Source organism: Pristis pectinata, chromosome 28 (genome assembly GCF_009764475.1).
Source record: "Pristis pectinata isolate sPriPec2 chromosome 28, sPriPec2.1.pri, whole genome shotgun sequence".
NCBI classification, from domain to species: Eukaryota; Metazoa; Chordata; class Chondrichthyes; order Rhinopristiformes; family Pristidae; genus Pristis; species Pristis pectinata.
Window position 1 is genome coordinate 24,515,515 of NC_067432.1, and position 20,418 is coordinate 24,535,932.

Here is a 20,418-nt window from a genome sequence, read left to right on the forward strand (position 1 = left end):
TACTTTTCTGCCAGTTCCAACAGATTTCATCTCCTGATACATATTCACCTTCCCTTTCAACATTTTGAAGGGATCACTTCCTTCGTGACTCCCTGGTCCTCACCAACCACTCCCCATCTTATGGCACAACCCCCTGCAAACACAGGGGGTGCAACACCAGTCCTTTAACATCCCTTCTCACCAAACAGTCTTTCCAGGTGAAGTAGCGATTCACTCGAACTTCTTCCAGTCTAGTGTACCGCATTCAGTGCTCACAATGTGACGTCCTCTACATTGGAGAAGCCAAACACAGATTGGATGATCACTTTGCGGAACACTTGCATTTATTCCACAGGGATGTTTGTGAGCTTCTGGTTGCCTACCACTCTAATTCCCCATCCCACTCCCACTCTGACCTTTCTGTGGCCTCCTGCACTCTTACAATGAGGCCCCATAAAAGTTTGAGGAACAGCACCTCATCTATGTCTGGGCACATTGCTGCCTTCTGGACTTGGGTAACTTGCTCTCTTTTCTGTCTGTATCAGAACTATCCTTCACCATTTTGGCTCAGTTTTTCTCTTTTCTGTTCATACATTCTGGTCTCCTGGACACTTCCCACAGCCTTGCTATTAGCAACATTACACAGGGAATCTGATCCTAACAGCTACTTAACTCATTTGGTCTCACCCTACCAGAGGCACCCTCTCTTTGTTCTACCCATCCCTCCCCTACCTTCTCTGCTCCTGAAAACTTGTTTTCTTTCTTTCACAGTTCTGATGAAACATTAATTGTTTCTCTTTCTACACACGATGACCAAGCATGGAGGTGCCACTGATGTGTATACGGTCCTGAGTCACTGCCAAAACTCTGCCATGGTTTCTGCACACTTCTGGAGGCGGAGTGGGAGAGGAAGGTCCTGGGCTGGGTTTTTATCAAGTTGGATTCACTTTAAGGGAGGCTGTGGCTGGAAACGTTTAAAGCTTTTGTTTCTTCCTCAGTGGGCCTGGCTGTCGACTGTGCCTCGCAGGGGGCCTTCTTTAACCAGGGCCAGTGCTGCACTGCAGCTGCTCGAATATTCGTGGAGGAGCAGGTGTACGAGGAGTTTGTACGCCGCAGTGTGGAAAGAGCCAAAAGGCGAGTGGTGGGCAACCCTTTCGATCCAAAAACAGAACAAGGACCTCAGGTAAGAGGAAGCTGCGGCCAGGACCTGTTGCCAGTGGTGAGGATCACATTTCCACTAACCTCTGGATAAAGAAATTCCATTTGAATTTCTAGATTTGTTTTATTTTTGTGATTTGGCGGCCTTTAGTTTTGCTCTTTGCCTCAAGTAGAAACTTCTCTCCCTCTCTCTCTCTCTCTGCCGCTCGCTCTGTGTCTAGTCTGTCAAAATCATTCAGATATTGAGACCCCTAGTAGATCACTGCTGAGCTTTCTCTATTCAAGTGAAGAAGACTCCCAACTTGTTTATCTTTTCCTGACAGCTATGACGTCACATTCTAGTCTTATAATCCTCTCCGATGCCTCTTTATCCATATGTTAATACAGCAACCGGGACTGTACATACTATTCTGTATGGTTTATGTCAGATTCAATGCAATGTTTAGCATAATTTTTACACCTAGCAGTTCTTCCTTACCTGAATAAAAACACAGTGCTTGGCTTGCTTTCAAAACTCTTCATTGTTTTAAAAACCTGTATTAGCTCATCTGTATCTCAGATCCTTTCACTGTTCCAACCCATTTTTCAATATGTGAGCTCCTTATTTCTTATCAAAATGCAATGCCTCACACTTACCTAGATTGTAATTCATTTGCCAATTAAATGTCCATTCCAAATGCATTAATGCACATTTACTCTTCTATTTACAGATGTTCTACTTACACATTTTTGTTGTAATGTCATTGATTCTTTGGGGCATGTGTCCTCAATTTACAAAACTATTTTTCATTACATCAAACAATGTACAACTTTCTGCACAACAGAAAATGCTATACCAAAACTATGCATTTCACCCAACCTTTTTGAGATGCAAAACTTCCCTTAAAATATCTTCTGGAAATGCATCTCTTTTGAAAACTGAATACCTGTATTTCTGTAATTTGTTACGATTCACCTCAGGTCTGACTCTCCCCACTCTAACCCCACTGCCCAGATCCAAATTTGGTGTCATCTGCAAATTTAGAAACTATGCTCTTGGTTTCAAAGTCTGTCTCATTAATGTGGATTGTGAACAACAGAATGCCCAGCCCTGATCCTTGTGAAATCCCACTTTACCTAGGATTGTATTGGATATACATGGGGTATTCCAAGAAGCAGAGCGCTCAGCCCAACCAGTCCAGGTCTACGCTGATGATCCACTAGAACGCTCTCCAATATTCCCTCGGCTAAATCTATCTGCATGATTCTCTATTCCCATCTCCCTCGTGTGCTCGTCCAGCCTCCCCTTTAATGCATTAACACTATGCACATTTGTCACACTCTGTGGTAGTGAGTTCCACTTTCTCCCCGTTCTTGGGTAAAGAATTTTGTTCGGATTTCCTTATTGGGTTTCTTGGGGACTGAATGATGTAGACAGCCTTGTCCCCACAAGTGGGAACATTCTCTCTGTATCCATGTTATCAAAACCTTTCATTGTTTTAAAGACAGTTATCAGGTTACCTCTCTATCCTACCTAGACTCACACTTTCTATGTAAAGAGTGACTATTCTTCCTTCCATAATGTAAAACCTCATCTGCCCATTATCTGACCATTCCATCACATGTGGCAGCTCTCTTTGGGAGCGGTTGTACATCTTCCGTCACTGATCCTTGCGGAATGGCACTCTTCCACAGCGGATAACCATTCTTCTCTCCCACTCTCCTTTCTGAATGAGAAAGCTTCCCATAACCTTAAAACCCTGAGCTTTAGAATCCTATATCTTTCGCATCTCATCTTATATCAAGGTCCCTCATTCTTAGGTCCCTGAACAACTGGAAGTAGTCTGTTTCTAATTATCTTAAACAGCTGCCAAAACTTAGAGCTAATAGCTCTGATTTTCCAACTGGGAGAGAGGGATGAAAGCTCCAAATGGCAACAAGCAGACGAAGTGTGGGGAGAACTGCAACTAGTGTCAAGTGGCAGAGAGCACTCTCAGTGAGGTGAGGGAAAGGGAAGGATCTTGGAATACCGGTGGAGAACTTTTTGGAAATTGTGAGGCTGCAGCAAAGACTGAAGACAGAATGGGACTCGGTACAAATTGGGGAACAGAGGTCATGTTGCAGAGAGTAAGGGTGAGCTTGTGTCTTACAAAAAGTGTTTTTGTGAATGTCAAAATTGAATTGGATCATGTAAAAGTTAACAGGTTGGAGTGGTTTCAGCAGGATGAGGGGCAGGTTAGCTGAGGTGAAGGAGAAGATGAAGTTGACACATAGCATTGTAGAACTGGGGTAGACCTTTGAATTGTCTCATCCTGAGATTTTGTATCAGCTCCAAGCTCTACCTAGAAACTTCAGGACCATAACCTTCACCGAGGAGTGTAAATTTGCTGGGACGTGTAACCGGCAGCTTATCCCAATCTATACCATTGCCCACAGTCAAAGTGGTGCCTTATGTAGTGTTGCTTGATGGGGGTTTCAGCAACATTATTGTGTGTTCTTGCTGATTGACTGTGCCATTGTATGTAAATGAGACTTGTAACATATAAAACTTCCATAAATCATATTGGATAAATTCAGCACCTTTAAAGTTTGCCTAAAAAGAGAGAAGGCATTGAATTCTCATGTACTTTAAAATGAGTAAATTAAACCATTTCATGTAAAATTCAGTGACCATCAATGAACAACATCAAGGACGAATTTCAAAATTTCAGGAATGGCAGGGAAGGAGTTAAACAGCACGAATCTGACTCCTTAAATAAGGTGATGTAGTATAAATGAGTTTTTGGCTTCTCCCTAAATAATAGCACACATACTGAATGGATGCCATGGTTAAATCACTTTGAAAAGTTGCTGGTAATACATTACCACACCCTTAAGGAGCCTGGTTGTGAAAGGTTTCGTAGTACCATCCATGAAACTCTATAGGGGACTGGGAATGAAATCATGTCTCAGGAAGGAGCAGCCTGAAGCTAGAGTCTGCAGCCGACAATAAGATGCAATTGTGTGCTCAGATTCTGATATAATAACTAAAACATGCGATTTTGCGAGGATTGCGATCGACGAAAGTCTAGATGCATGCATGATTCCTGTAGAAGGAGCTTCTTTGATGCATGGGGCCTGAAATGGAGTAGCCACAACAGATCAGGTTTTAAACCACTTAAACCCTTCAGTACACTCATGTTGAAAGTGTTGACAAGATGAGGCCTGAGTGAACTAAGACCTGTTCTACCACATTGGACCGTCAATGTGTGAACGGAATGTGCGTCCCTTCCTTGACTATTGATCTTTCAGACAGGTCTAATTAAATATAGCATTCATGCTGAGGTACTGCTTAAGCCCCTACAAGCCTGCAGTCTGTACAAGCCTGCAGTCAATTCTCATCACCATTTCTCTCCGTCCATGTAGATTGACCAGGACCAGTTTGACAAAATTCTGGAGCTAATAGAAAGTGGCAAGAAGGAAGGAGCCAGGCTGGAATCTGGTGGCTGTGCCTTTGGTGACGTGGGCCACTACATTCAGCCCACCGTCTTCTCAGAGGTGACAGATACCATGCGCATCGCAAAGGAGGAGGTACTCTCATACCAACCAAAGCATTCAATGAGAATATTACTTAGCACTGAATAGATGTCACCAATATCTTTCATGTGGTGCAGATCTTTGGACCAGTCCAAGTGATAATGAAGTTTAAAAGCACAGAGGAAGTGATTAGAAGAGCCAACAGCAGTGAACTTGGGCTGACGGCAGGAGTGTTCACCAGAAACATCGACAGAGCAATGGCAGTGGCCTCTGCGCTTCAGTCCGGAACAGTTTGGTAAAATTCAAATCGTACATTTTTATCTAGAGTCACCATCTTAGAACCACCTGTATATCCCTGTGAGGTGTTTCCAATAACAAAGCCTGCAATGTATTCAAAGTTAGCGTGGGGAGCTGTAGATTCAATGTTTGTCTTTGTCTGGAGGGCTGTTAACAACGCTCCTGGACACAGGAGCCCTTCTCAGACCTATTACGTGTTGGGGTTGCTGATGCTGAGCGTGGTGTTGGTGCCCGCATCATCGGGGAACCAGCCCCTCTCCCCTAACCCTCCCTAACTCTGCTTCAGGATCAGTGGGAAGCACTTAACAGTCACTGCAGAGGTCAGGAGCAGGACTGAAGGGCTGCAACTGTTGGAGTTGCATTGATTGTAAAGATAATATCGGAGTGAGAATTGGAGTCAGCTTCAGTGGGCTGATCAAAAGGAAGGGGTTGGAGAAGGACATCAGAGATGGAGTTAAGGTCAGTGACACAAGAACCAAAGGGAAGGTGAGAACTGCACCAGAAAAGCACTGCTTGAACTGGTAATGGGGTCATAGCCAATCATAACTTACAAAAGAAAACTGGACAATTTCCTCCAAAGGAAAAATTTGAAAAGCTATGGACATGGCAGGTAGCTGGAATGAATTGTACCAGCCCTGTGCACTGGTCTGGGAATGTCTGACCCTGTGCCAAGGGCCTGATAATTGCTCCAACCCAATCCTGCTTACCCTTCTCAAGCAGTCGCTTGGGATCCAGAATGATTTGCTTCCACTCCAGTCTGAGGTGACTGATGAGAACAACGAGAGACCTACAGACTCTGCCACAGATGGGGAGGTGCCTGTTGGAGCAGTTGGGTGGGTGGTTTGTGGGGTGGTGCACTTCTGATGCTGGGACTCGATGTTCTCAGTGCCATCTCACAGTGACCTTCTTCACTTTGAGCGGTCACAGGACAGGGATTTCCACCAGTCAGTGGGGATATTGTATGTTTTTCAAGGAGGCTTTCAGCACATCCATGAATCCTTTCCTCTGAAGCTAGAGGAACAACACCTCATAGTCTGCCTGGGTCATTTACAACCCAATGACACAAAGCTTTATATAGCTGCAGTATGAATCCCTTACTCTTCTACTCAACACCCCTACCAATGAAGGCAACCATTCCATACACCTTCCTTACCACCTTCAGAATCAGAATTAGAAACAGGTTTATTATCACTGAGATATGTCATGCAATTTGTTGTTTTGTGGGAGCAGTACACTGCAAGACATAAAAATTACTATAAGTTACAACAATAAATAAATAGTGCAAAAAGAGGAATAATGAGAGGGAGTGTTCATGGGTTCATGGACCATTCAGAAATCTGATGGCAGAGGGGAAGAAGCTGTTCCTAAGATGTTGAGCCACTTTCAATGAACTATGGACCTGGAACTCAAGATCCCTCTGTACCTCAATGCTATTAAAGGGCTTACTATTAACTGTACACTTTCTCCTTTCATTTGACCTCCCAAAATGTAACACTTCACACTTGCCCAGATTAAACTCTATCTGCCACTTCCTGCCCATATCTCTATCCCGCTGTATTCTTTGATAGTCCTTTACACTGTCCACAACTTCACCAATCTTGGTGTCATCTGCAAACTTGCTAATCCACCCGTCTACGTTTTCAACAAAATCATTGATATACGTATATCACAGCACCGATCCCTGCGGAACACCACTGGTCATAGACCTCCAGCCAGAATAACAGCCTTCCACCTCGACTCTGTCTTCTATTGGCAAGCCAGTTCCCAATCCAAACCAGCAATTCACCCTGGATCCCATGTATCTTTATCTTCTGAATCAAACCTACCATGAGGAACCTTATCAAATGCCTCACTAAAGTCCATGTAGATAACGTCCACTGCCTTACCCTCATCAAGCACCTTTGTCACCTCTTCAAAGAACTCAATCAAGTTTGTAAGACGTGGTCTGCCCTGCACAAAGCCATGCTGACTGTCCCCAAGCAGGCCATGCCTTTCCAAATGTGCATAAATCCTATCCCTAAGTATCCTCTCCAATAGCTTCCCCACCACTGACGCAAGGCTCACTGGCCTATAATTACCTGGATTATCCTTACTTCCCTTCTTGGACAAAGGCACAACATTTGCTACTAAACACTGCAAAGAGTTAACCATCTGCCTAGTGTGATCATTGTGAGTGAAATGACTTCTTCTTGCCACCTAAGGACTGAGCAATGACTTTGAGCATCTTTGCAGGCGACTGGCTCTGACGCAGCAGCACAAGAAGATGCCCGCTGCATGCTGGCCAGAGGCTGGGAAACAGCACTGGCCTCTTGACTGGGGTAGGGAGATGCAGTGGTTTAATGTGACTTTTGTTTTCTTTTACAGGATTAACTGCTATAACGCTCTCCATGCTCAAGCACCTTTTGGAGGCTTCAAAATGTCCGGAAATGGAAGAGAAATGTGAGGATGTTGCACTTTATATTTTTGTTTAAATTCCAGCAATATGTGGTTGTCAGTTGTTCCCAGTGCTTGGGTGTGCTCAATGTGCTGAACATTCTTCCCCATCCTGCAGATACAGTGAAACTGAGGACAGACACTTCTCTTTCTGTCCTTTATTCTTTTCTTCTAATTTTGTTCATTGAATCAGCCTTTTTGTTCTCAAACAAAATAACAATAGCAGTGCACTTTACATGAGTGTGGAACTCCAGTGCCTGGAAGAGAAAGTGCAGGTATCCTTCTGAAACAGGAGTACAGTGCCCTAAAACATCATGGATTGGTACATTACACAGATCAGACAGCTGGAATGGGAAGAGATCTTACTGGATCCTGGTGGAATAAGAGAATGTTTGCTGGATCATGGTAGAACAGGACAGACCTTACTGGATCGTCCTGGAACAGGAGACTGGTGTCCCAACAAAGGATGGACAGTCATCCTTATACAATTGCTCAGATGCTTCACATTGTCTAGGCAGGTCTGTACTGGAACAGAGCCCTGGAAATGATTGGGCAGGAATTTTTTTTGGAACAGCAGGAAGTTCCAGCATGGGATAGGAAGGTTTCCTATTAGAACAGGAGTTCAATTCCCTGGAAGGGGAATAGCAGGTCTACTAAAGGAACCAGAAAGGAATGGGTGCTGATGTAACTGGTCCACTTCTGGCCCCTGTGATATTATGGGTGCGTCTCCTATTGCAGCAAGAGAGCTCTGGAACAGATGAGTGGGTATTCTACAGTAATAACCCAGTGTGATTATCTGTTCATGTAAGCATCCTGCTGGAAAAACTACAGGCACAGGTGTGGAATACTGTGGGTGAGTATCCTCCCTACTGGAATATGGTGGGTGGATACACTTTTTTTCTGGAATATGGTGGGTCAGTATCCGACTGTCCTGCACCTGGATAGGTATGTCTCAGGTATGGAAAGCTCAGATCCTTGGAACAGTTGCAGTTCTACTGCTGTTCTGAGGAGGACTAGAATCCAGTTGCAAGAGCTGTTTTGACTAACACCTTATCAAGCCTCTTGATTGGCACCTAACACCTCCCTAAACTATTGCTCACTCCTCCTGTAACAAAGCCAAGTTGCCATTTATATCACCTACAAAATGTTCTGTGGCAGCTTGCGACTTTGTCAGCACCTCCCAAACCTTTGGCCAATGAAAACTCTCGAAGGGGAAGGTGAACAGCCAGAAGTTGTTGTACACGTTGGTACAAACGACATAGGTAGAACAAGGGATGAGGTTCTGCAGAATGAGTATAGGGAGTTAGGTAAGAAATTAAAATGCAGGACTCGAGGGTAGTGATCTCCAAATTACTCCACGTGCTAGCGAGGTCAGATATAGAAAGATAGGCCAGAGGAATGCGTGGCTGGTGCAGGGGGTAGGGATTCAGGTTCTTGGATCACTGGGATCTCTTCTGGGGTAGAGGCGACCTGTACAAGAGGGACGGGTTGCACTTGAACTGGAGGGGGACCAATATCTTAGCGGGAAAATTTGCTTTTGCCACCAGGGAGGGTTTAAACTAGACTGGCAGGGTGTGGGACTCTAGAGAGTGAAGTCAGAGAGGAGACAGGGGTAGGTGCAGCAACCAAAGAGTGTAAGCCCAGCAATCAGGATAGCCATGTTTACAGTAAAAGGGCAGATAGGACACTGCTTTAAATTGCATCTATTTCAATGCACGTAGCTTAACGGGTAAGGTGGATGAACTGAGGGCGTGGATTGCCTCTAGGGACTGGGATATTGTGGCCACAACAGATACAGTATGTGGCTGAGAGAAGGGCAGGACTGGCAGCTCAATGTTCCAGGATGCCAATGCTCTAGGTGTGACAGAGGAACAGGTAAGAGAGGAGGGGGTGTTGCCTTTTTGATAAGGGAGGAGATAACAGCAGTGCTTAGAGAAGAGATTCTTGAGGGATCATCTAACGAGGCTATTTGGGTAGAACTTAGAAATAAGAAGGGGATGGTCACCTTGGTAGGACTATATTATAGACCCCCCCCCCCAATGGTCAGTGGGAACTTGAGGAGCAGATATGTTGAGAAGTTGCACATAGTTGTGAGAATAGTGGGGCAGTGCTAGTGGGAGATTTCAACTTTCCCGGTATTGACTGGGCCACCCAGAATGCAAAGGGCCTGGATGGGGTGGAATTTGTGCAGTGTGTCCAAGTCAGTTTCGTCACGCAATATATGGAGGAACCAATTCGGGAAGGAGCAACGCTAGACTTCCTCTTAGGGAACAAGACAGGCCAAGTAACTGAAGTGGCAGTTGAGGAGCACTTTGAGTCCGGTGACCACAATTCTGTTAGTCTTAAAATAATTATGGAAAAAGACAGAACGGGTCCATAGGTTAAAGTCCTGAACTGGACCAGGGCCAGCTTTGAGGGCATTAGGCAGGATCTGGCTGTGGTCGACTGAATGAGTCTATTTAAAGGCAAAGGAACAGTTGGCAAGTGGGAGGCTATTAAAAGGGTCATATCAAGAGTCCAGGGGCAGCATGTTCCTGATAGGGTGAAGGGTGGACATACCAAGTTCAAGGAACCCTGGCTGACGAGAGATATTGAGACTCTGGTCAGGAAAAAAAAGAAGCGTACATCACGTTTAGGCAGCTGGGTACAAATAAATCCCTCAACGAATATAAGAAGTTTAAGGAAAATCAGGAGGGCAAAAGGAGGGTATGAGATGGATTTGGCAGGCAGGATTAATGATAATCCCAAGAGGTTCTTCAATTATATTAACAGTAAAAGGGTGACCAGGGAGAGACTAGGTCCTCTTAAAGACCATCAGGGCCGCCTATACATGGAGCCACAGGACATGGCTGAGATTTTTAATGTCTATTTCTCCTCGGTGTTTACTAAAGAGAATATCATGGATGCCAGAGAAATGAGGGTAATAAGTAGTGAGGTCTTGGAACATATGCATGTTAAAAGGAAGGAGGTATTTGCAGCCTTGAAGTGCATTAAGGTGGGCAAGTCCCCAGGGCCCGACCAAGTGCAACCCCAGACCTTATGGGAGGCCAGGGAAGAAATTGCGGAGGCCCTTGTAGAGATATTTGCTTCGTAGTTAGCCACTGGCAAAGTTCCAGAAGACTGGAGGGTGGCTAATGTTGTTCCATTGTTCAGGAGGGGGAGCAAGGAAAGGCCAGGGAACCACAGGCCAGTGAGCCTGACTTCAGTTGTAGGGAAGCTGTGGAGGGAACTCTGAGAGACAAGATCTACCATCTCTTGGATAGTCAAGGCCTGATCAGGGATAGTCAGCATGGTTTTGTGCATGGGAGCTCATGTCTGACAAATCTTTTGGAGTTTTTCAAAGAGGTAACTAAGGGGATATATGAAGGTCGGGCAGTGGATGTTGTCTATATGGACTTTAGTAAGGCCTTTGACAAGGTCCCACATGGCAGGCTGATCTGGAGGGTTAGGTCGCATGGGATTCAGGGGGAGCTGATGAGGTAGATTCAGAATTGGCTGGATGATAGGGTGATGATTGAACGTTGAGTCTCCGACTGGAGGCCTGTGACTGGAGGGGTTCCCCAGGGGTGAGTGTTGGGACCTCTGTTATTCATTAGTTATGTAAATGATTTGGATATGAATGTACATGGCACGATTAGCAAGTTTGCTGATGATACTAAATTAGGGGGTCTTGTTGATAGTGAAGCAGGTTACAATGAACTACAAGGAGATTGTGATCAGTTAGGGAGATGGACTGAGGAATGGCAAATGGATTTCAACTTGGATAAATGTGAGGTGATGCATTTTGGACATTCAAACCAGGGTAGAACCTATACAGTGAATGGCAGGGCACTGACGAGTATTGTGGAATGGAGGGAACTGGAATACAAGTGCATAGTTCACTGAAAATGGCCATGCAAGTAGCCTAGGTGGCGAAGGAGGCATTTAGCGTGCTGGCCTTCATCAGTCAGGGCATCGAGTTTAGGAGTAGGAACATTATGTTGCAGTTATATAGTAGATGGTGAGGACGCACTTGGAGTATTGTGTACAGTTTTGGTCACCCTGTTATAGGAAAAACATTGTCAAGCTGAGGGTGCAGAAGAGATTTACAAGGATGCTGCCTGGATTGGAGGGCCTGAGTTATAGGGAGAGGTTGGCCACACTGGATCTTTATTCCTTGGAGCGTAGGAGAATGAGGAGTGACCTCATAGAAGTTTATAAAATCATGAGGGGTATGGATAAGGTGGACGGTCATAGTCTTTTCCCCAGGGTTGGGGAATCCGTAACTAGAGGGCACCAATACAAGATAAGAGGGGAGAAATTTAAAAGAGGCCTGAGAGGTAACTTCTTTACAGAGGGTAGTAAGTACCTGGAATGAACTGCTAGAGGAAATGGTCGAGGCGGATGCAATTGCGACATTTAAGAGGTATTTGGATAGGTAAATGGAGGGGAGGGGCTTGGAGCGTTATGGGCCAAAAGCAGGCAACTGGGACTAGCAGGGAGGATGCTGTGGTTGGCATGGACCAGTTGGGCTGAAGTGCCTGTTTCAGTGCTATATTACTCTATGACTCTATGACTGCAGCAGCTGCAGGTCCCTCCCCAATTCCCTCGCCATCCCAACTTGGAAATATTTCACCCATCCTTCTTCATCACTGAGCCCAAATCCGGGAACTCCCAACAACAACACTGGACTACCTTTACCATTTAGACTGGAGCAGCTCAGGGAGTTTGCTGGCTTCTCAACGGCAACTGATATGACCTTTACATACTGACCTCACTGGCATCCTGTGTAAGGATTTGAAAACTCTAATGGGATGTTATATATATGCTCTAGAATTAGATGTGGCTTGTGATGGGTGGATACATTCCTGATATGGGAGTTCCATTCAAGGGAACAGTTTGGGTAGGTATCCGTTTTCCAAAATGGGTATCCTCTTGGAATAATGCATTGACTTGGAGGGATAATACCCCCTGGAATAGATCAATGAAAATCAAAGAGCTGCAGATGCTGGAAATCTGAAATAAAAGCATTGCTGGAAACACTCAGCAGTTCAGGCAGCATCTGTGGAAAGAGAAATAGGGTTAATGTTTCCGGCCTGGGACCCTTCAGAATTGAACAGAGTGTAATCCTCAGCAATCATCCCCCGTCTCATAATGGAAGGAAAGTCACTGATGAAACAGCTGAAGATGGTTGAACCTACAATGAGGTCCTGGGTGGGATTGATTGATCTCCAATAACCACAACTATTTCCCATTATGTGAAGTTTGACTCCACAAGTGGAGCATTTTCCCTTTGAGACCAACTGATGTATCTCGATGCCACGTCTGTTTGAATGCTGCCTTGACGTCAAGGGCAGTTACTCTCTCCTCACCTCTGGAATTCAGCTCTTGGGTCCACGCTTGGATAAAGTCTGCAGAAATTCAAACTGGGCATTGGTGAGCATGTTATTGGACACGGTACCACTTGAAAAAACGTTGTTGATGACACACTCACTTTGCAGATGATTGCGAGAATATTGATTTAGCGGCAATTTAGCTGGATTGGATTTGTCCTGCTCTTTGGCATACACACCTGGGTAATTTTCCACTTTGTCAGGTAGATGTCAGTGTTGCAACTGTACTGGAACAGCCTGGTTAGAAACACAGCTAGTTCTGGAGCACAGGTTTCAGTATTCCAGCTGTATCCAGTCCCACAACTGTAACCAATGCTGTCAACCATTTCCTGATATCACATTAAAAGAATCAAATTGGCTGGAGACTGACTTCTGTGATGTGGGGACCTCAGGAAGAAGCTGATTTGGATAATTTGTTCAGTACCCTGGACATAGTTGTGAATGCTTCAGCCTTTTCTTTAGCTCTCACTGCTGTGGCCCATGGTCACTGAGGATGGGGATGATCTCAGAGTCCCTTCCTTCTGTTAGCTGTTTAATTTTCCACCACCATTCATGAATAGACATGGTAGAAGTGCAGAGCTTCAATATTGATTTAAGGTTATCTGTGTCCATTGCATGCTGCATCTGCAATTAGCCAGTATGTAGCCCTGTGTTTTAGCTTCACTGGGATGGCATCTCACTATAAGGTATATCCGGGCTGCTCCCGGCAAACCCTCCTATAGCACTTGACAGCAGTGGTAGAGTGAGGGATATGCTGGGCCATGAAGTTACAGATTGGTGATGGTGAGGTCAAGTAGGTTTATTCCTTGTGTAGGTTCATTCACTACCTGCCATTGATGCATTTTGGCATTTCTAACCTTCCGGACTCAGCCAGCTCAGTCTGTCGTGAAGCTACCTGCCCACTCTTAATGATGGACATTGAAGTCCCCGCCCAGAGTGCATTCTGTGTCCCTGCTACATTCACTGTTTCTTCTAAGTGTTGTTCAACGTTGTTCATCAGCTGAGGGAGGGCAAGTGGTGGCAGTGAGGAGGAGGTTTCTGATGAAGTATTTGATGTGATGCAATAAGACTTTGTGAGATTTGGAGTCAAGGTTGAGAACTCCTCCTAAGAAGCTGTAAACCACTGTTGGGTCTGCCCTGTTGGTGGGACAGGACAAGCCAGAGATTGTGATGGAGGAGTCTGGCATGTTGTCTGTAATTACTAGAACAGGTCATTCATAGATAGATAGATAGATAAGATTTCTTTATTAGTCACATGTACATCAAAACACACAGTGAAATGCATCTTTTGCGTAGAGTGTTCTGGGGGCAGCCCACAAGTGTCGCCACGCTTCTGGCGCCAACATAGCATGCTGACAACTTCCTAACCCGTACGCCTTTGGAATGTGGGAGGAAACCGAAGCACCCAGAGGAAACCCACGCAGACACGGGGAGAACATACAAACTCCTTGCAGACGGCGGCCGGAATTGAACCCGGGTCACCGGCGCTGTAATACCGTTACGCTAACCACTACGCTACCGTGCCTGCCAATCAGTCTGATGCACAATCAGTCCATGCTGGGCTCAAAAGGTTGTTAAAAAAGATATTTCTGGGTTGGCATGTACCCTCTCAGACAGCTTGTGGTTGCAATTTCCCTCCTAATGGAAGGATGGGGAACTGTGGCTCAAAGGAAGAGGAACTGGTTGGTGAGTTCCCGTGATGATGCACTTTGTAGAGATGGGGTAGGTGTTCACAGTGTAACTGTGCACTGACTGGCTTCATACTGGGGCACAGCTCTCTGCTGCTAAATACGTGAAGATAGGAGACAGCTTCTAGAAGGAGTTAAGCAGGAACGCAAAGTTCTTCTGTCGTTCACCTCTCCCCTAATGACTCCCATTCTCACCTCCTTTACTGGCAGACCTTGGTGTTCCTGCTCAACTCCCTCCAGCAGGCATCTCCAACCCTCACACTCCCCTCCCCCCCCATCTTGCTCCATCTGTTGTTTTTTTTTCTTTTTCATCTCTCTCTCTCTCTCTCTCTCTCTCTCTCTCTCTCTCTCTCTCTCTCTCTGTCTCGGTCTGCCTCCATCTATCATTCACCTGCCACAGTCTTCCAACTCCACCCCCGCTACCTCCCCTACCTGGCACCACCTGCCTGCCATCTTACACCCCTCCCTCAGTCCACCAATCACCTCAGACTCCTTTCTCGCCACTCCCTTTCTCCTCTCTATACCGGCTATCTCCCCTCCCCACTCTCAGTCCTGATGCAGGGTTTCGACCCGAAACGACAACAATTTCTTTCCTCCCACAGATGCTGCTCGACCCGCTGAGTTCCTCCAGCAGATTGCTTGTTGCTCCTAGAATGGACGTTACCCATATCTAACTGGACAGCTCAGTTCTATGGAATGGAATGGGCAGATATCTTACCGGACCAGATCAATATTCTGAGTTTGGGAATTGGCAATTGTCCTCTTGGAGTTGGACCTCTGTGCTCTGGAGTGAAATGGGCAGATGGCCTATTGTAACTGCTGTGAATAGGATGGGCACAGGGATGCACAGAACTCATACTCTGAAACAGTGCCCAACAATGAAAGCTGGAGCACAGTTTTAAGGAGGAGATGAATGATTACAAAAATTAAACCCAGAGATGTCGCTGAATAATTATTGAGATGATTGGGTCAATAACTTGCTCTGCCTGGCAACAAGCAGTCCTTGAGGAACAGGAAATGAGATTGTTTTACAGGCCACCTTTCCCTGGGGCGAGGAGGAATCCTGCTGGGGACAACGAATGCCTCGCGTGGATTATGCAGGGCTCGTACTGGTCCAGCTCCATTCCTGGAATAGAATGGGGTGTAGCCTGCTGGAAGAGCTCAGGTCTGGAATGGGATGGGCCAGATTCCTCTGGAACAGCTAAATGCCTTTGAATGAGAGGTGTCGATAGGGTGAATAGACAGAGTCTTTTGTCCCAGGGTGGAAATGTCAAATGCTGGAGGGCATAGTGTTATGGCGAGGGGGGGGAAATTTAAAGAAGATTTACGAGGCAAGTTTTTTTTATTTACACAGAGAGTGGTGGGTGCCTGGAACACACTGTCAGGGGAGGTGGTAGAAGCAGATACAATAGCAATGTTTAGACAGGCGCATGAACACACAGGGAATAGAGGGATATAGACCATGTGCAAGCAGATAGGATTAGGTTAAATTGGCATCATGGTTGGTACAGACGTCGTGGGCTGAGGGGCCTGTTCCTGTGCTGCACTGTTCTATGAATGCAATGAGTGGGAATCGCACTGGTACAAGAGTTCATTTCCTGGCGTGGGAGGAATCATATTGGACCAACTCAAGAGTCCCAAGATGGGACTGCAACCACTAAAGCCTCTGCAACTTAATTATTGGAAAGGTGGTCTGAAAGTCGATCTCATTTCCCATTCCTCAAAGAGTGCTTTTTGCCGGGCAGAGCAAGTTATTGATCCAATTATTTTATTAATTAGTTGATTAAAATCTCCAGGTTTAATTTCTGTAACTGTTCACCCCCTCCTTAAGACTGTGTTCCAGCTTTCATTGTTGGGCATTGCCCCAGAGTATGTTCTGTGTAATCTTCTATCCCCACTGCCTTTCATACTCAAAGCCCCCCTCTTCCCCCAACCCCCAGCCATCTGTTCATCCTTCATAACAGCTACCTCTGAAGAATTAACTAATGGAGGAAAGATACGTGGCATTGTCTGGGGGCTCTCAAAACACTGAAATAATAAATACAGTGTTAATCTTATTCCCTTCTGATATTTATTGTTGAACCTTCTTTCACCATCTGTTCAAGCAGCAATTTGCGGATCACAACAGCTCACTGTATAAAAGTATTCCTTGCAATAATCCCCAAAAAAATTCTGCCTTGCTATCCACTGAGAGATGGTGTTTCTTTGTTTTTATTTTGTAGACTTGCACTAGAACAGAGAGGCCAAGCACTGCCCTAATCCAGGGCACAGCACAAGGAGCCATACGGCACCTCAAATGTTTTTGCTTGAATATTCTGACAGACAGTACACTTTGCTTCTGTGTTTCACTTGGTTTCTTGTACAGCCGATAACTCATTTACCTTTGTTGACCTTGTGATGTCATAGAAATTTTAAATAGACTCAAAGTATTGCAGAATGAGAGCTGGACATCCGTATCCTTGATAAGATTTCTTTATTAGTCACACGTACATCGAAACACACAGTGAAATACATCTTTTGCGTAGAATGTTCAGGGGGCAACCTGCAAGTGTCGCCACGCTTCCGGCGCCAACACAGCATGCCCACAACTTCCTAACCTGTACATCTTTGGATTGTGGGAGGAAACCAGAGCACCCGGAGGAAACCCACGCAGACACGGGGAGAACGTACAAACTCCTTACAGACGGTGGCTGGATTTGAACCCGGGTCGCTGGCGCTGTAAAGCATTACGCTAACCGCTACACTACCGTGCCCACACCAAGGCCCAAAAATCCCTCTGAGGTTCGATGCCAGAGACTCCATGTAGCTGCTGCAAAGAGGCGGTCTTTGAAGGGCCAGGGTGGAAGTTATCCTTCCTCACACACTCGGAGTGATAAGCTGAGCTCAGAGAACCTTCTGTGCGATCTCAACACCGCCTCTAACTTGTAATGAATTTGCACCTTTAAATGTTGAATGGTAGGGTTCCCTTTAGTTAATCAACAGGCAGGAGTCCAATGTGATTCTGCATCTGTCCCAGTCTCATTTGGATTGAGCCAAATTGAGAAATTTGACCTTATTGCTGTTGGTACATATAAATAAACCAGCTAAGTCTAAGCCTGCCAGTTGCTTCCTGTTGTGAAGATTACTGGCCCTTGGCTACACAGTTATTAAGCAGGGTGCTCACAGCTCTACAGCGGTGTGCCTGCTGCATAGGTCAGCTGTTACCAATAATTAGTGGACCAAATCAGCTTTTAAAAATGTTTTTAATCTATTATTTTACCACAAACTAAAATGCCAGGTAATTAGCTGAGAATGACATCTTGTGCAAAGAATAAACTCATAACTTCCTGCTGCTGCTGTCTGACAGAAGCAGTAGGCAGTTTGTTAAACAGAATGATGTCTATTGATAATGGACAGAACAATTCAGTATTATCCAGCATTAAATGGTTAGCTGCCAGGTAAGTTTCAGTAGCTATTGTCACCTTCCTTCATTTGATTGTCAGGTTCACAGCTAAAGGGAGCTTTATAGCAGTTTTAATTTTACCGAAAAACAAGCAGGAATGTCTAACCAAACTGTGGATCAGCAGCTGAGAAATCCCCACCCAAGTGACTTCATCCTTCTAGAGCAGGATGCTGCTGCTTTCTGGATATATTCTGCGAAGTTTGGGGGGTGAGTGATTTGGGGGCAGGGGATGGGGTTAAATGGGCACATTGTGCGCAGCCAGTTTACTCATTCAAGCCAAACACAGTGAAAGGAATTGAGAATCAAAAAAAAAACTGTAGATGCTGGAAATCTGAAGGAAGAACAGAAAATGCTGGAAACACTCAGCAGATCAGGCAGTGTCTGTGGAAGGAGAAACAGAGTTAGCATATCAGACTGAAGACCTTTCATCACTGAAAGTATTGATGCACTTTTATTTCACACTGGACTTTGAGAAGATGCCGGAAGTCATTTCCAGAGCTGGCGACAAGGGTGAAGAGTTGCACTGCTATAGATTTCAAATTGGTTATGGATTTCACTGTAACAATTGCTGCTTAGAAAATTTAAGTTGATGCCTGTATATACCTGGTTGACACTGAGGTTTATTGTGTTGTGCACTACAGGGGTGAATATGGACTGAACGAGTACACAGAAGTGAAAACTGTCACCATCAAAATCTCACACAAATGCCAATAAACTGAAGTGAGATAGACAATGAAATGGTTCCGGGAGAAGTCTGAAGAAAAGCTGAAAGATAGAGAAACATAAGGACACTGACAAAATTGAGTTTTATAACTGGGCAAAATGCTTAAGTTCTTAAAAAATAATTTCTGACTTTGCACAAAGAAAATATTTTTTTATTTCCTTTAGAACTTGTAGATTTATTCTGATATTAGCGTTTTACAGTAACTGTACCCAGTGACTGAAGGAGACTGTCTATTGTCTTCATACATAGGACACTGGTTATTAGCTGGTTTAAGCTGGCACAGTTAGTAAATTCACCATCACTGGGGAACCTCTAAATTTCACACAGAGCTTCATTCACTGGGAGATTACCAACAAGAGGCAATCTGCCTGCCCATGACTGGCAACTAACAGTCAACAACAACTTGCCTTTAATGTAGAACAGCACTTCAAAGCACTTCCCAGAGGGAGAATAACCAATCACACCCTATGTGTTTCCCAAATTCCCAATGGGCAAAGCTCAGTGTCAGGTCTTCAACTTTGAAAGATAATTTCTTACATATAATCCTTAAACATAGAAACTAATGTACCTTAAACCTTCCAAATCTCAATGTTGGAGTGAAATGGGGTTTAACCCATCAGTAACAATTACCATTTGGCTCTATGGTGGTGACTGTTAGCATGTTGGTCATTTTGCTTCAGTTGCAGATAATAAATTTTGAACCATCACATTTACCACCAGTAGATGCCTTGTGTGTTGATATGGGTTTCATTGATCACTTTCCTATTTTGATGAACTCTGTAGCTATGTTTAGTTATAAATTATTGTTTGAATTACGAGAATTTCCTCCCTACATTGAAACTACTATTTCATTATAACACTATAATAAAAGTGTGAGAAGCCTTTGATGTACCTGCATTGAGCAGAGAAAAGGGGAAACAAGGAAGAAGGAAAGATCATCCAACACAACAAAGACCTTCCCTTTCCAGCTATGCTTCATCTAGCCAATCACAGAACATAAAGGTGCTTTTCTACACAGAGGTTGTGTCTTCATGTGATCAGTAACAGAACAGATTAAGAAGATGCTAGCTCCAATTATTTAATCAAACAAAATAAATTGTTACTTAAGTGCTCCAATATACCATGTACCACAATTATGACCTTAAAAGCCCAAAATCACAGTACTGAGTAACTCTCTTATGGCCAATAAAGTTGTCAGCAGATTCTTTGATATTCTGAATATTCATTTCTAACTCATCAACGAATAAAAACTTAGTGAGAATAGCAAATATTTGACAACAGCCATTTCAGAAGGGAGAGGCAACATTGAAAACAAAGGGGGTGGCTAAACAAATTTAGAAATTAGGAAAGTGAGTTTGAAAAGTAGAGAACACAACAGCTGGGATAAAGGGAAACAAAGAAGTTTAGCCAATGTTTAATGATGTGTGCAGTACCTTGAAGAATTTTGGAATTAAAGGTTCAGATAGACACAGGGCTGTACTTCTGTGGCCATTATTGGAACACAGTTTAATAATAGATTAGCAGAAAAGGCAGCTCAACATTCCTGGTCATTGGGTTTACCGACAAGATAGAGAATGGATTGAACAATATTGATTAAGAAAACAGTAATGCCTGTGGAATGGGAAGATATCTTAAAGAGGTAAACAAATTCATCTATTTGGATTGAAACAAGGAACAAAGAGGAAGCAATCAGATTCCTGGGAGTTACTCAAAGCCCCCAAACTGTCAGAGGGAGATAGAAGAGCAAATGTATAGATATGTTTCAGAGTTGAAACAAGACAGTAAGAGGAGTTTTCAGCCACCCCAACATTTTCTGGGGCAAAAGCAGAG

At 44.5% G+C, this 20,418-nt stretch overlaps 1 protein-coding gene across 2 annotated transcripts in view; it reads left to right on the forward strand.

Moving 5' to 3' along the window:
- Positions 1–19,797, forward strand: part of aldh1a3 (aldehyde dehydrogenase 1 family, member A3) — a 97,431-nt gene extending 77,634 nt beyond the window's left edge. The window contains exons 9-13 of one of the 2 annotated variants that reach the window (XM_052040410.1): positions 978–1,162; positions 4,522–4,686; positions 4,770–4,927; positions 7,294–7,368; positions 18,506–19,797. In XM_052040410.1, coding sequence (XP_051896370.1) covers positions 978–1,162; positions 4,522–4,686; positions 4,770–4,927; positions 7,294–7,368; positions 18,506–18,578 — 656 coding nt within the window. In that variant the 3' untranslated portion in view covers positions 18,579–19,797. The remainder of the gene's footprint in view (positions 1–977; positions 1,163–4,521; positions 4,687–4,769; positions 4,928–7,293; positions 7,369–18,505) is intronic. The other variant, XM_052040411.1, reaches the window with a different exon arrangement.
- The last annotated feature ends 621 nt before the right edge of the window (positions 19,798–20,418 follow it).